This window comes from Biomphalaria glabrata, chromosome 1, assembly GCF_947242115.1.
Source record: "Biomphalaria glabrata chromosome 1, xgBioGlab47.1, whole genome shotgun sequence".
In the NCBI taxonomy this organism is placed as follows: Eukaryota; Metazoa; Mollusca; class Gastropoda; family Planorbidae; genus Biomphalaria; species Biomphalaria glabrata.
Window position 1 is genome coordinate 49,617,190 of NC_074711.1, and position 18,222 is coordinate 49,635,411.

At 35.8% G+C, this 18,222-nt stretch overlaps 1 protein-coding gene across 1 annotated transcript in view; it reads left to right on the forward strand.

Moving 5' to 3' along the window:
• The window catches only part of LOC106052829 (dopamine receptor 2-like), a 32,125-nt gene extending 16,666 nt beyond the window's left edge, over positions 1 to 15,459 (forward strand). The window contains exon 3 of the mRNA XM_056041153.1: positions 11,615 to 15,459. Within this exon, the coding sequence (XP_055897128.1) occupies positions 11,892 to 13,292 (1,401 nt within the window). The 5' untranslated portion in view covers positions 11,615 to 11,891 and the 3' untranslated portion in view covers positions 13,293 to 15,459. The remainder of the gene's footprint in view (positions 1 to 11,614) is intronic.
• Positions 15,460 to 18,222: the final 2,763 nt, after the last annotated feature.

The window sequence follows — 18,222 nt, forward strand, 5'->3', positions numbered from 1 at the left end:
TTCGAAGGTAATTGTTTCTCCACGTGTTATTTCTACTCTCTAGGAATGAGGGCAACAGTTCATGACTCATCAGATCAGTGGCGGATCTCATTGGGTTTTACCTCCTATGATAAACACTGGGAACTCTCATAGCACAGAGCTGTTGTTCTTTAAACACACTGAACTTTGATTTGTATTCAACACACTAGATACACAGACTAACTGTTTAAACACACTGACGTTTGACAATGTTTAACACACTAGATGCACAGACTAGCTGTTTAAACACACTGACGTTTGACAATGATCAACACACTAGATGCACAGACTAGCTGTTTAAACACACTGACGTTTGACAATGTTCAACACACTAGATGCACAGACTAGCTGTTTAAACACACTGAAATTTGACAATGTTCAACACACTATATGTTTACTTGGACACAGAAAAAACTTACTTGACTATCAAGACTTTTACTTAGAAAGCATTTCATCATGTTAAATCTAAGCTCTGATACTAACAAAAACCTAAGCTCTGATACAAACAAAAACCTAAGCTCTGATACAAAGAAAAACCTAAGCTCTGATACAAACAAAAACCTAAGCTCTGATACAAACAAAACCTAAGCTCTGATACAAACAAAAACCTAAGCTCTGATACAAACAAAAACCTAAGCTCTGATACAAACAAAAACCTAAGCTCTGATACAAACAAAAACCTAAGCTCTGATACAAACAAAAACCTAAGCTCTGATACAAACAAAACCTAAGCTCTGATACAAACAAAAACCTAAGCTCTGGTACAAACAAAAACCTAAGCTCTGATACAAACAAAAACCTAAGCTCTGATACAAAGCTTCTATCAACTGACTCTCTCGGATGAAAGTCTCCTACAAAGCTTCTATCAACTGACTCTCTCGGATGAAAGTCTAATACAAAGCTTCTATCAACTGACTCTCTCGGATGAAAGTCTCCTACAAAGCTTCTATCAACTGACTCTCTCGGATGAAAGTCTCCTACAAAGCTTCTATCAACTGACTCTCTCGGATGAAAGTCTCCTACAAAGCTTCTATCAACTGACTCTCTCGGATGAAAGTCTCCTACAAAGCTTCTATCAACTGACTCTCTGGGATCAAGTTGAAACTTTGCACAATTATTTATTGTACCTAACCAAAAATGAATCAATAAAACAAATTAGCCTATTAGTCAATTAATTGCTGGAAATTAATTATATTTAGGATACCAAAAAGGGAAATTAACCCTTAAGTATTAACATATATGGGTAAATACCGGTATGTGTCGTTTTGTTTCCTAAGATAATGATCGATATTGCGCGGACGCGTTTCGTTTCTTAGATTAAAACTAGAATTAATACATAAGGCCGAAATTACCTTTTATTGCATTTTTCAGTTCTCATTTCAAATTAAACTAACATTATTAGGTGTGTACCTGAAAAAGAAATATTCTGCACAAAAATACGGGTAGTTGGGTTTAAACCCGATAGAGGTTATAGAAAGAAAAGAGACCTGAAACAAGCGTCTGAAACTACTCATTTACAGTACTTTATTTGATGAGTCTTTTACCCAAGAGCTGTGTAATTTTTTTTAAGACAGCTTATTTCAAGTACCCGACATTTTCCGATACACAATTTCTCACACAAAAATAATTGTAGAAATAACAAGATTACAAAGACAGTTTGTGTGGAAACAAAAACTCAAAATCGGCCCCAGAAGTGATCCACCCAGGCAGGCTTCAATATTTTCAGAAAGAACATCCATATGAAATTATATCAAAGACAAATGACAGATAAGAATGGAGAAAGAAGGTTGACAGATCTTGTGTAGTGCCCCAACGGTACAGCTGATCAAAGGATAGGTGCAAGTGAATGCAAAGTTAGATGTGAACCTGGCCTAACTAGTTCCCCTTTCAGACCTTGTGGTCTCTAGGGCAGATGATCTGTTTTTGTGGCCTACGGTTAGCGAGGGTGACATGTAGCCAGCACAACGACCAACCGCCTTTACTTTTCCCCAACTAATATCAGGTACCCATTGGAGCTGGGTGGACTCAGAGGCGCCTAAGAATTCCGAATGAGAAAATCCCAGTCTTCACCAGGATTCGAACCCGTGTCGTTACTATTGTAACTATAGACTGTAGAATCAGTATAGATCTACTACTAGAATATATATCTAGATTATAAAAATATAATCTAAGGTAATTAGAATTTACTATAGACTGTAACTCTAGGCAGTCTAGATCTAGAGTCTTAGATTTACTTTTTTTTTTAGACTAGGTTCAATTCTAGTATACTAGGCCTATATTGGTATAGTAGGTCTTGGCGTTTAAAGGTAGATCTATAAGTAGAATTATATTCAATATTGTATAGCTAGTAGATCTACTGAGTCTGATCTTGACTAGCTATAACATTTTTTTTCTAGATCTAGATGCTATATAATTTAAATAGTAGGTTTGGGCCTATTAGATCTAATAATTAAAAAACTTTAGTCAGGTAGAGCTAGATCTAGAAGTGACAATTTAGTCTCAAGATAGAATCGATCTGAAATGTAGATCTAGATTTACTTAATGACAATGTCACTGATTCCGAAGATTAAAGATGATGGCAGTGTTTACTATTTATTTGAATGTTTCACTACACTTACGGTGAACCGTGAATGGCGTATAATCAGAAACTGTTGCGACTTGACGGCTTTTATAAGTGTGTCTGCTGAGAGGTGCCAAAAAAAAAAAATTAAATAAATATGTAGATTCTAAAATTCTAGAACAATAGATCTATTCCACTTAATTTATTAACATAAATCTACTAATCTCATCTATAATATGTAGCTCTAGATCTATAATATTACCAAAGCATTCATACAGGCTATATCTATTGTATTACATTTTAATATATAGATCTAAATATACTAATATAGAGATGCGAATACAATAGAAACGAACCTGGGTTTTTCTAAATTCTGATACTTAGTGTGTAATAGTAAAACAGCACCTACCTAAATAAATCGTAAATAGAGAAAGAATACCTATGTTTATTGTAGTATATATAGGTTTGTGGTTTTATAGTATATAACTTTCGTAACTTCTTTTATGCTTTTGTAATTTCTTTGACTAACAATTTGGGCTATTCGCTCCTGACATATATATATAATGTTTACGTTCAGTAACCTAGCCCATTGACCACTTTATTTCTCCCACAACCAATCTGGGATCAAGTTGAAACTTTATACAATTATTTATTGTACCTTACAAAACATGAGTTAATTATAAAAATTAACCAATTAGACAATTAATTATTAGTAATTATTTTGTTTAATATAAAAAAAGGAAATAAATTCTATATTACTGAGATTTTTTGTTCGTTAGATACGTTTCGTTGTTGTTTTTTTAAGTATTTTTATATTTTGATGTTATGTGTTGTTTTTTTTTTGGAAAATAATTGATCTCAATTTAATGGTCTTAATGTTTTAACTATTGTTATAAAATGAACGCAGTATAATACCGAAAATAAAATCAACACCAGACTAATTTTAAACACCAAAATTAATGCAAACATCACACTACATCCAAACAAATACCAAACGAAATGTTAACATCACACTACATCTAAACAAATACCAAACGAAATGTTAACATCACACTACATCTAAACAAATACCAAACGAAATGTTAACATCACACTACATCTAAACAAATACCAAACGAAATGTTAACATCACACCACATCTAAACAAACAAAGGGTCGCAGGCTCCTGATTTTTTTCTCAGGGTTGCCTCCCAAAGCCTTTCCCATGTTTGGGTGAAGCTGCAAAGCAGCACAAGTCTGAATACAGTGTACTCCCTCTCCTAGGTAAACCCTTCTTGCCCAAAACACCACACCACATCTAAAAAAACACAAACTCAATGTAAACACCACACTACATCTAAAAAAACACAAACTCAATGTAAACACCACACTACATCTAAACAAACACAAACTCAATGTAAACACCACACTACATCTAAACAAACACAAACTCAATGTAAACACCACACTACATCTAAACAAACACAAACTCAATGTAAACACCACACTACATCTAAACAAACACAATTTCAATGTAAACACCACACTACATCTAAACAAACACAAACTCAATGTAAACACCACACTACATCTAAACAAACACAAACTCAATGTAAACACCACACTACATCTAAACAAACACAAACTACATGTAAACACCACACTACATCTAAACAAACACAAACTCAATGTAAACACCACACTACATCTAAACAAACACAAACTCAATGTAAACACCACACTACATCTAAACAAACACAAACTCAATGTAAACACCACACTACATCTAAACAAACACAAACTCAATGTAAACACCACACTACATCTAAACAAACACAAACTCAATGTAAACACCACACTACATCTAAACAAACACAAACTCAATGTAAACACCACACTACATCTAAACAAACACAAACTCAATGTAAACACCACACTACATCTAAACAAACACAAACTCAATGTAAACACCACACTACATCTAAACAAACACAAACTCAATGTAAACAACACACTACATCTAAACAAACACAAACTCAATGTAAACACCACACTACATCTAAACAAACACAAACTCAATGTAAACACCACACTACATCTAAACAAACACAAACTCAATGTAAACACCACACTACATCTAAACAAACACAAACTCAATGTAAACACCACACTACATCTAAACAAACACAAACTCAATGTAAACACCACACTACATCTAAACAAACACAAACTCAATGTAAACAACACACTACATCTAAACAAACACAAACTCAATGTAAACACCACACTACATCTAAACAAACACAAACTCAATGTAAACACCACACTACATCTAAACAAACACAAACTCAATGTAAACACCACACTACATCTAAACAAACACAAACTCAATGTAAACACCACACTACATCTAAACAAACACAAACTCAATGTAAACACCACACTACATCTAAACAAACACAAACTCAATGTAAACACAACACTACATCTAAACAAACACAAACTCAATGTAAACACCACACTACATCTAAACAAACACAAACTCAATGTAAACACCACACTACATCTAAACAAACACAAACTCAATGTAAACACCACACTACATCTAAACAAACACAAACAATCAAGAAAATGTGATCTCTTGTAGGTTACTCTCCCTTTGATAGTTTCCTAATCACTCTCTTTCAAGTAGTATCTAGAAGATTTTTCTCTATCCCTCTATTTTCCTCTATTCCTCTATTTTCCTCTATTCCTCTATTTTCCTCTATTCCTCTATTTTTCTCTATTGCTCTATTTTCCTCTGTTGCTCTATTTTCCTCTATTGCTCTATTTTTCTATTACGATCTTATGAACTTCTGTCATTACATTCTCTCTCTTTCTTCTTTCTGCCTTTGATTTTTTTTTTTTTTTTTTTTTGCATACACAAACGACTTTCTTTCATTCATCTCTCATTCTCTCTATTTTTTCTTTCCTTCTTTCTCTCGCTCTTAAATCTCTTTCTTAATCTTCTTTCTGTTTCAATTTGCTACTGAATCACTTTGCTTTAACCGGCGCTTTATTTCCAAGACAAGCTTAAACAATTTTCTAATTACTTCCAGAGACTCAACGCTCCATACAATACATAACACGATTGCTGGATCACCTGAAGATTAGTTGCTACTTTTTGAGAAGTTTTGTTGAAAATCTCTTAGAATAACCGAGGGAAAATAAGATCGAGTAATCTTGAAATCAAGGGAGATAGCAAGAGATTTCTAGTTCAGTCTTCTCTTTTTCTCTTCTAATTTTCATTGCATTAATGGCATTTTGGGTCATTCACGATTCCTCTTATTAGCTTGCAAATTCTTCATGTGGGAGGACACGGATCTCGAAAACGACTCTAATGATTTTCCTAGAAATTGGACAGTTTCTGTATATGTTGAGAAAAACAATACTTGGTAATTGGCCCCTCTGGGAAAACTGGTTTGACCGTTATAATTTTATAAAATATAATAATCTTAACATTAAATTTGGTCTGAAGATTGATATCCTGAACACACATCAATGGAAATTCCCGCTTCTATTTCAGAAAAAGAATTCAATAAAGTAGTCGACGTAGTAGACTTCTGTAGAATTCAGTCTAGACTATTGCATATCACCAAACTAGAATATTAAATACTACATGGACGTAGCCGTGGGGGGGGGGCGTGGTTTATCCCCACCCCCCGCAATGAAATTCCATGTCCCGCAGGGGAAGCTGGATGAAATATCGCTTTAACTTTTTTATTGGAGATGATATTTTAATGTTAAACTATCACTTGCACTAGTGTTGCCAAAGGGGTTTTGAGATTGAAAACCTCCTCTTCAATGATAAAACAAAGGCAAACTACAGTCACCAAATTTCAGGAGCGTAGTTGGGGGGGGGCTAAATTCCCCCCCCCCTCTAGAGGGTTTTGAGTCTAACCCCCTGCAGGAGGTTTTGAGTTTAAAACTCTATTCTTCAATAAGGAAAACAAACTTCAAACACCTAATTCTACGAGGGCAGCCAAGGGGGGGGGGGGGAGAAGGAGTAAAAACAAAACACCCATAAAACTACAGACTCTAATTTCACTGTCACCAAAAAGTGGTTTTGAGTTTGAATACAAACATATTCACTGTCACCAAAAAGTGTTTTTGAGTTTCAATACAAACATATTCACTGTCACCAAAAAGTGTTTTTGAGTTTCAATACAAACATATTCACTGTCACCAAAAAGTGTTTTTGAGTTTCAATACTAACATATTCACTGTCACCAAAAAGTGGTTTTGAGTTTGAATACAAACATATTCACTGTCACCAAAAAGTGGTTTTGAGTTTGAATACAAACATATTCACTGTCACCAAAAAGTGGTTTTGAGTTTGAATACAAACATATTCACTGTCACCAAAAAGTGGTTTTGGTTTGAACTACTTTTTTTTTTTTCAATACAAATTGAAAAAGAACTGATCACCAGCGACCATGAGCGTTAAAATCACACTTCCTATTAAAAAAAAGCAAAGCTACAATCACTACATTCGTGAGCGTAGCCAAGGGAGAATTGATGTTAAAACCCCCTCCTATAAATTTAATGAAATTTAATACAGTACAATACAGTTTCCCCTCTCAGACCTTGCGCTCTATGGGGTAGATGCTTTTAAGGTCATCTGTTTCTATGGCCAACGATTAATGAGCAGGGTGCCATGTGGCCATCCCAACAACGAATGGCCTTTACTTTCCCCAACTAAAGTCAGGTACTTATTAGAGTTGGGTGGATTCAGAGGCGCTCTAAAAATCCCGAAATTCAAAATCCCAGTCTTTACCGAGATTCGAACCCAGGACCCTAGGTTCTGAAGCCAAGCCACCACGCTCCATAAAATGAAAACTATTGTCTACGAATGCCCTGAGAGTAGCCAAGAGGGGGGGGGTTGAGGTTAAAACTCCCTTCCAATAAAAAGAAAAGTAAAGCTACAATGACTAAACTCCATGAGCGTAGCCAAATGGGGGGGGGTTGAGGTTAAAACTCCCTTCCAATAAAAAGAAAAGTAAAGCTACAATGACTAAGCTCCATGAGCGTAGCCAAAAGAGGTTTTGGTAATACTTTACGTTTAATTGGAATGGTCGGTTTTAAAACGCCCTCTTAAACATCCTCCCAAACGCACTCATTTCTATCCTGTGAATCACTTTTGTCAGACTCTACCCCAGCCCTATTTTATTGCTTCCTAACAGAATTATTACCAATTTTATATTAAATTAGAACGACCTCCCACACAAATGTTTGGCATGAGAATAGTAGTATTTATTTTCTCACTCACCCCCCCCAACTACCTCTAAAAAATAATCATGCATACAATCACGTGACTTTTCTTCAATATTCAATTCTTTCATAAGCTCTATGTTGCTTTCTGGTCAGAACACTCTTTCAGTGATTATTCTGGGTCGTAACTTTCACCCAAAGATTATATTTTTTTACGTCCACCCTAACTCTCAAAGTTTTATTACTGTTTTTTTTAATTAAAAAGGGAAGTGTAAATTTATGTGGTATGTCGGATTTAAATGACATATTAGGTCGAAATTCCGATAAAAAAAGTTTTTTGATAAATGTATATGCTTCAATTTCAACCATGAAACTAGCTTAGTTGTTAGAGACGCAAGGAAAGTAACAAGTTAAATTTTCGTATTTTCTTGTCCACTATAATACTTGTGATAGGTGAGTGAATAAGCCATGACCCTTGCATATATATATATATATATATAATTACAAACCGACAACGCCCGATGATGTGTTCCCATGATTTCTATTGTTTATTAAGGATGGACAGCCTTTATTTTGTTTATTTTCTATAAACGGGCCACATTTTAACGATCCGCTTACAAAACTTTAGCACGTGAATTAGTGTATCTGTTACAATGAAATTTCACGGCCCACCCTCTTTCTCTTTCCTTCTCTCTCTCTCTCTCTCTCTCTCTCCCATTTTTGTTAATTTTTTTAACTAGCGCAACGTAATTTCTCCTACAAAGACTTTTGATGTGGAAAAACCTGCTTTATATATTTATATATACTGCTTCAGGAGCGTGGAATCATGGACGTGATCTTTGCGGCAAGCCAGCTCCAGGAAATATGCTAAGAACATGCTTCCCAGATAAGTCAAATGGTCCATATCCAGGATGTTCTCTCCCTGTAGCATGAATGAGTTCTCTTGTCTGTTGCTGATCCTCCTAACTTCTGTTTTCTTTTGGTTGATTACAAGTCCAGTCGATTTCTGAGAGTCTGGTCAGTTTGGTCTGAGCATTTTGTTGTGTATGGCAGAGGAGGCAGATGTCATCGGCGAAAACCAGGTCCTCTGGATGTTGTGTTAGGGTCCATTGTATGTCGCTTTTATTATCTAAGACTGTCTGTCTCATGACCCAATCGATCACCAGCAAAAATATCAAGGGCGAAAGCATACATCCCTGTCTTACTCCTGTTTTTACTTGAAAAGGGTTGGTCAGCTTATCATTGTGTATTACTTGGCATGATGAGTCATCGTATAACTATTGGTGTATTTTGTTGGAATTCCGTAATTGCTGTTATGGTCTTTTGTCTTTTAGGTGTTCCAGTACTATTCTAATTAAGACCTTGTTGAGGGTTGACAGTAACATGATTCCTCGCCAGTTGTTGCTTTGAGCGAGGTCACCTTTTTTAGGAAACGATTAGATAACCCAGACTCCAGATTTTAGGGACCTGTTCTTGTTCCCAAATCTTGCATAGCAGTGGATGTTGCATTTCATCTGATGTTTTAATATCTGCTTTAAGTGCTTCCACTGGTATACCACCTGAGCCTGGCACCTTTCCACATTTTGCATCCTTGATGGCCTTGATAATCTTCCCTTTTGTAGAGGACCTAAGTTAACTTCCATTATTTCTGTTGCTGGAGGTATGTCCGAATCTATTCTGGAGGATGTCGGTTCAAAATTTCCTGAACGTTTTCGGCCCATCTATCCTTCTGTCCAACATCACCGGTGATGATCTTTCCTTGTTTGTCTTTCACTGGCTTGTTGGTGTTGGTATTTATTCCTGATAAGGGTTCTTGTTATTTCGTATAACCTTTGCTCAGCTGCCTTTTCTGCTTCGACTGTCATTTTATGAAGAGCCTTTTTTTTTCCTCTCTTGCATTCTTTCTAACAGACTTGTTTAATACTCCATACTGGGTTCTAGGATTAGCTTTTTGCTCTTTACTCTGGCAATGGTCGATCTTTTCTTTTAGCTCTTTCCGTTCCTGGATTTTGGCCCATGTCTCCGCAGACAGCCATTGCTTGTGTTGTTTCGTTTTCCTGCCTAGGACGTCTGTACAAGTGCTTTTCCATGTCTCTTGGAGAGTGAGGCAGTGTTGCTCAAGGGTTTCATCTGTCACTAGTCCAGCAAGTACATAAAATTTCTTTTTGACATCACAGTTAAAGAATTACTTGTTTTTCTCGCTCTTGGAGAACTGGGTGTTGAATTTGTAGTGTGGTCTGTCTGAAAAATCCTAAAAGGTTTTGCGTTTGATGCAATTAGCATCTGCTCATTGTCTCACTCTAACATCAAGTAGACTTCTCCAAAACCGAGAGATTGCAAAATGATCAATTTGATTTTCCGTTTTACCATCCGGGGAAATCCAGGCTGTCCTGTGTATAGTTTTATGTGGAAAGATGGTAACTCCTATGATAAGATCATTGAATACGCAGAAATCGGCAAATAGGTCCCTATTTTGATTGCATGTGTCTGTACCATGTTTTCCCAAGTAGAGCTCCTTACCAGCTTTGTTTTTACATACCTTTGTATTCAAGTCAACCATAATAAGCTTGATATCCCTTTTAGGTGTTTGTTCTAGTACAATGTGTAGAGCTTTATAAAATTCTTCCTTCTCTTCTTCTGGTGCTGCATTTGTGGGTGCATAACACTGGATAATCGTTATTTCCTGTGCATTAAACCTGGCTGACATTAGTCGCGAGGAAACTGGCTCCCATCCTAACAAAGTCTTTGATGCCTCTCTTGACAGTACAAGTGTTACTCCCTGTGTGTGATTTTGATCTAGAATATATAATGTTCTCACTAGTTGTCAGATTGCTTAGACCGCCTCCATTCCATCGTGATTCGCTGAAGCCTAGAACCTTGATTTTTAGCGGCCCCCGAAAGGGGAAAAGACGATATTAGTTTAATGTGGCCTGTCTGTTCGTCTCTCCGTCCGTCCCATTTATATCTCAGAAACAAGAAAAGAAAACGAAAATCGGACATCATGATATTTTAGATCATTCAAGGTTCTAATGTAACGGCTACTTTTTTCTTTTCCGAAAGTGAACCATCTAATTTTTAAAAATTATATATATGCAAGCAGATTTTTCAAAAAATTACACCACTTTTCAATGAAAAACTTCAGGGGAGGTAACTTTTTTTAAAAAGGTCATGGACTTCTTCATTAATAACTCAAGCTTCATTCATTGATTCGCCCATTGGTACAAAAAAATAGCATCTAAGGTCACAATGGTATAAGTGTCAATGGATCATTATAAAATATATTTTCCATTTATTAACTAACTCATTGAATATAATACTGATTCAAATGTTGTTTTAAAAATGAATTTTTATACGAACTTCGTTTTAGTTATAAGTTTAAAAAATAACGAACTATTTTTATAGCGAGCCTTCGATTCGACCACTAGCAGCAGCACAGTAACAAGCGAAGAAGTCATTCGACCACTTTGCCTAGCAGCAGCACAGTAACAAGCGAAGAAGTCATTCGGACATCCAGATTCCTAGAAAAGAATCTCTTTGATTTTGTCAGCCTGCATTCGTCACCAATAGTCATAGCCAACAATAGTCAAACGCCCCACTCATTCCTGCCCCGACCTCGCCGTTCTTTCACCAAGAAGTTTTACGTACTAGACACAGTTAGGCTTCTAATAGACAAACAATGACTCTATTTGACCTGTAGATATCGAAATAGAACTAGAGTTATTTCTCTCATTTGTTCTTTCTCTCTTGTTCTTGTGTTCTTTCTAATTTCGTCAAAACTTCCTAATTTTACTCTCATCTCTTCCCCAGAGAATTTCTCTTGAACGAAACAAATCAAGACACTCTATTGTGTGTGTGTGTCACTCACGAATAGCATTGACTGTTACGTAATGGTGGAACTTTGAAAACTGTCAAGATAAAAAAAAAGCATTACATAGAAAAAAGAATTCATCTTACTTTTAATTCCAAAGCTTCTTTCAAACAGAAGTTTGACTTGTGAATAAAGTTTCAATGTGTACAGAACGCAGCGTACATCTTCAATGAAAGAAATACATTTTCTGTGTACATACTCGAAGAAAATACGTACATGCAAAATTTGGCAATTAATATTTCTTTCATCTTCTCTGATGACGCAGATGTGTTCAATATTACAGCTAACCTTACATCCGAAATTGATACCGATGAAGGCCAGTTCTTTTATCAAGCTACTAGCACAGCTATTGATCTGGTCACAGGCAACTGGTCACAAGAGGAACCATTGTACAAACTCAAAAATCCTGCTATTGGAGTTCTTTTAGCCATATTTAGTTTAATAGTTGTTGTTGGTAATTTGATGGTTATAGTTGCAGTGTACAGAGAAGTTTATCTGCGTATGGTGACCAACTATTTCATTGTCTCCCTGGCCATCGCTGACGTCATGGTAGGAGGAGTGGTCATGCCTTTCAGCATCAGCAACGAATTGACCACATCTGTGTGGCTGTATGGTCAGGCCTGGTGTGATATGTGGCGTTCTCTGGACGTGTTGGCCTCTACAGCCTCCATTCTCAATTTATGTGTTATCTCCTTAGACCGCTATTGGGCTATAACTGACCCGATAGCCTACCCTAGTAAAATGTCCAACAGTAAAGTTTGTATTCTCATAGCATTGGTTTGGTTTTGTTCTGCAGGGATTTCATTTCCTGCTATAGCTTGGTGGCGGGCAGTGACCCCCAGTGACCTGCCCAAGCATAGGTGTTTATTCACAGAGGACAGCGCCTACTTGATCATCTCCTCTGTAGTGTCCTTCTACGTGCCATGTATTATCATGATGTTTGTCTATTGTAAAATCTATCGCGCAGCCCTGACACAAATTGAAGGGATTAAGAGTGGCTGCAAAGTAACAGCCGACTGTCCAAGGGGAGACAATGGAGAAGTGATGACATTGAGAATACATCGCGGAGGCTACCATTTACGTACTGAGTTGTCTGGCTTTGAGCGGGGTGTGAGCGACAGCGACACTGACAGTCCGTTGGGCAGTCGACATCATATGTACCATCACAACGCACACCCAAACCATCTACGCTCCACCACATTTATCACCAAGAAAATACGTCACTTCGCCATTAGTAAAAAATTGACTAAACTGGCGAAGGAACAAAAGGCGGCCAAGACACTCGGCATTGTTGTGGGTGTATTCATCATCTGCTGGGTGCCATTCTTCTGTGCTAATGTCCTGTATGGGATCTGCCATTCCAACTGTGTCTACAGGCCCGAACTATTATTTCCAGTCTTCACCTGGCTAGGCTATATCAACTCTGGTATGAATCCGATCATTTATGCATTATCCATGAAAGACTTCAGACGAGCTTTTAGCAAGATGATCCTCTGTTGTCCTAGATACAGGTACTCCCAATGCAAACGACAGGCGTATAATAATCAAACCAACAGCTCATCTACTTCCAGCTTTTCTGTCAATTGCAGTGACCGCTGTATGAGCCTACAGATTTAGGTTAACTCTCTGTAGACACCAATAGCTGGATGTGTCGTGGATATCAAAAGTCTAAGACGTGTAATTATTGTGAATAAAGCTAAACAAGTGAATTATAAAACTAAGTGATTATAATATAAAGAATGTTATCATCTTATCTTTTACATGCTATTATTCATCATATAATCATTCCCAGATCCATAAGATTATGTTTGTTTCAAATAGTGCATTTTGAAGATATAACCTACTTCTTGTAAATATCATTTTCAACCATGCACAATCTGTAAAGCACACACTGAAACTATACACACATTAAGTGTTTGTACTAAATCAGTTCCTATGTGTGTTCTGTTTGTATGTTAGTGTTAGAAAGTGTTCACCTAACATGAATGGTTAGCACCATGTTTATGTTGCAAAGACTCTCGTTCTATAAAGTGAAATGTCTTTATTGTAGTAACACGCAACCATTCAGTAGTAGCCATTCAACAGTAGTCATACAACAGTAGTCATACAACAGTAGTCATACAACAGTAGTCATACAACGGTAGTCATACAACGGTAGTCATACAACGGTAGTCATTCAGCAGTAGTTATATAGCGTTAGTCATACAACAGTAGTCATTCAGCGGTAGTCATTCAACAGTAGTCATACAACAGTAGTCATACAACGGTAGTCATACAACAGTATTCATGCAACTGTAGTCATTCAACGGTAATCATACAACAGTAGTCATACAACGGTAGTCATACAACAGTAGTCATACAACGGTAGTCATACAACAGTAGTCATACAACAGTAGTCATACAACGGTAGTCATTCAACAGTAGTTATATAGCGTTAGTCATACAACAGTAGTCATTCAGCGGTAGTCATTCAACAGTAGTTATATAGCGTTAGTCATACAACAGTAGTCATTCAGCGGTAGTCATTCAACAGTAGTCATACAACAGTAGTCATACAACGGTAGTCATACAACAGTATTCATGCAACTGTAGTCATTCAACGGTAGTTATACAACAGTAGTCATACAACGGTAGTCATTCGACGGTAGTCATTCGACGGTAGTCATTCGACGGTAGTCATACATCAGTAGTCATTCAACACAGTTATACAACGGTAGTCATACAACAGTGGTCATACAACAGTAGTCATACAACAGTGGTCATACAACAGTAGTCATACAACAGCAGTCATACAACAGTGGTCATGCAACAGTAGTTAGTGTTATTTTTAAAGGGGCACAAAAACTGTTTTAATTAGTTATCCATATTTGAATATTAATCAGTAAAATGACATTACTAATATTACCAATGTTAAAAAATTGAACTGTTAAATTAATCAATTATTCAAGCTTGCAAAATAGTCATGTCAGAATCAATTAGTCAAGCAAGTAGAATATTCATGTCAGAATCAATAAGTCAGACTAGAATAATAGTCATGGCAGAATCAATCAGTCAGACTAGAAGAATAGTCATGGCAGAATCAATCAGTCAAACTAGAATAATAGTCATGGCAGAATCAATGAGTCAAACTAGCAGAATAGTCATTGTAGAATCAATCATCAAACTAGCAGAATAGTCACGGTTCAATCAATCACCGAAGCTTTGTGCAGAGCAAGGTAGAGAAATTATTTAAAAGAATGTAGATCTTGTACATTTGAATTAAAGAGAATGTTGATCTAGTACATTTGAGTCAAAGAGAATCAAGATCTTGTAGCCTACATTTCAATACAAGAGAATATAGATCTTGTACATTTCAATCGAAGAGAATATAGATCTTATACATTTGAATCAAAGAGACTCTAGATCTTGTACATTTGAATCAAGACATTTTCCTAGCATACGATGACAATGTACAAGCCTAACTTGATATTATTGATATTTCCGAAGTACAATGACGTCCTCGTGATTCTTGGACTTTAAAACTGTTGTTGTTTTTTCCGGGTATCGTTCATGTTTATTTAAGAAAATAATTTTTTAAAAAAGCATTTATAATTTATAATCAAAAGAAGAAAATTCCAGATTTGCAGTATTTTATTTGTTTGCCTATATGTGAAATGTATGAAATAAAATGTAGTCTAATGTTGAACTCTGTTATTGTATTACTTTCAATGATCGTCTAGCTCAAATATGAGTGTATATGTATGGATTTAATACTTATGCACTATACTCTGGGTAGATTTGTACTTGGGGGTAACCAGTCTCTTAAAACGGGGGGGGGGGGAGGGATTGGGACGGGGTTAATTTTTTCCCTTTTATTTAAAATGTATCATTCATTAGTTTTGAAGTACAAAGTAATCGCTCTTACAAAGGTTTTCAACTTCATCAAAGAGGAGTTGTCTTGCTTGTTTGATGTCTAGAAGTAAAAAGTAAATAACATTCAACTCTCGGACATGTCAATAAAGGTTTGATTTAGCGCTTTCCCGTTTGTTGAAACATTGGAGGCTAGATATAAAACCATACATTGTCTATGTTGTGCTGTCAACAGTCTGAAAGAATGTTTGGCAGATAGTTTGACCAGGAGAAAAGAAAAAGAAGAAATAAAAAGCCATTAGATTTTTTTTAAGGTGGTGGAGTACGCCCCCCCCCTCCCTCTTTTTTTTCTGACAAACACACACACACACAACTTGTTGATCTCCAGGGCTTGTAGTTTTAACTCAGTGTCTTCTACGTTTCAATGAGTTGTACTAGTGGCAAGAATCCTCAATATACATCATGGCAACTTTCATCGCTTTGTTTACTAGAATAAACATAGTGCTGAAGGTAAACTTATTGTAGGCCTACACACTGAGTGTATCAAATAGTGTCAAGCTTAAAAAAAAAGTTAAGTTATGGTGAAAACAACATAATGAATGTAATCTAATGAATGTAATCTAATGAATGTAATCTAATGAATGTAATCTAATGAATGTAAATGTTGAACATGTGGATCTAGTTGTTCTTGGAATTGGTAAAACAAGTTCTATTTCTCTTAGCTTTATCTTTCAATTTATTTTCATAGTCTGTAGCAGCACTCTGTTATCTGGCATATGTTATTTAGAGTATTTATCTAGCATGTGTTGTTTAGAGTATTTATCTGGCATAAGCTATTTATTGTATAGGGCATGCTGATCTTTCAATGACTTGTATTATGAAATAGTTCTAACGCTGTGGTACGTGGAAATATGCATTGACTGATTGTAGGACAATGGTTTACTAACAAGGCGTAAGATAGTCAATATTGTTGTCATATTTCATAGACATAAGGAGAGAATATTACGAATAGCGGCTAAGAAGACTTTTAATTTTGTTACATCTTAGGTAAGTTAGAAGTGAGACTTGTTTGGTGTAGAACTGTTATATAATGTGAGTTTCAAGTTAGACTTGTTTGGTGTAGAACTGTTATATAATGTGAGTTTCAAGTGAGACTTGTTTGGTGTAGAACTGTTATATAATGTGAGTTTCAAGTGAGACTTGTTTGGTGTAGAACTGTTATATAATGTGAGTTTCAAGTGAGACTTGTTTGGTGTAGAACTGTTATATAATGTGAGTTTCAAGTGAGACTTGTTTGGTGTAGAACTGTTATATAATGTGAGTTTCAAGTGAGACTTGTTTGGTGTAGAACTGTTATATAATGTGAGTTTCAAGTGAGACTTGTTTGGTGTAGAACTGTTATATAATGTGAGTTTCAAGTGAGACTTGTTTGGTGTAGAACTGTTATATAATGTGAGTTTCAAGTGAGACTTGTTTGGTGTAGAACTGTTATATAATGTAAGGTTCAAGTGAGACTTGTTTGGTGTAGAACTGTTATATAATGTAAGGTTCAAGTGAGACTTGTTTGGTGTAGAACTGTTATATAATGTAAGGTTCAAGTGAGACTTGTTTGGTGTAGAACTGTTATATAATGTAAGGTTCAAGTGAGACTTGTTTGGTGTAGAACTGTTATATAATGTAAGTTCAAGTGAGACTTGTTTGGTTCTAAGTGCAACATGAAAGCAAGCATACGGTTATGCTTCACTTTTGCAAACATTTGACTATGTGATTCCTAAATAAGTCAAGTTTTAGTTTAGCTTCAAATTGTGTAAAACCAAAAGCTTTGTGATTCAAAGTTATGGTGGAGGGTTGTGTGTGGTTGATGTGTTCGTGAGTATGAATCAAGTTATTATTAGAGAGACAAGGAAAAGTAAAGATTCGTTTTTCTCTCCCCCCCCCCCCCTGAAAGCACCCAGTCTATATGTGTACATTGATAAATGGATAGGTGGAAGATTATATTTAGGGGTAAAATTTAAATGTGAAATGACATTGTTATGGCGAGTTGTCTTAAAAATTGTTGACTAGCAGGATGTTGTTTAGAATAACAGAGATGATAAACAGACAGACAGACAGACAGACAGATAGATAGATAGATAGATAGATAGATAGATAGATAGATAGATAGATAGATAGATAGATAGATAGATAGATAGATAGATAGATAGATAGATAGATAGATAGGGTTTTTAATTAAATCAATGCTAGATTGTATAAAATATTAAAGACTATCGCTTTAAAAAAATCTAAAAGATGCCTTCTCCTAAAGACAATGTATAGATCTGGGTCCCTACATCTACAAATAAATCTTTATGTTACATCGCTTTTGATAAAGTTGACTTAATCATCTTGACAAGATTGTCAAGTTAAGAAAATGAAAGTGAATCTATCTAGACGTTACAGCTATATCTTGTGTGATTATTGCTAAAACAACGTGACCAGAAATGATAAAGGAAAATAAGAGCAACGCCGTGGCTAAAAGCAAAAATCAATAAAAAGTGTAAAACGCTCGGAAATAATCAATAAATCTGGGAATTGGTCTTGTCTAGAGCCTAGAGAGACTGTCTTCTTTTGGCTCTATGCACTCTTTCAAATCACAGAGCTTGGTTTTTTTAGAAAGCAATGTTTGAATAACGATATTTACTGTGAAGGCATTATTACA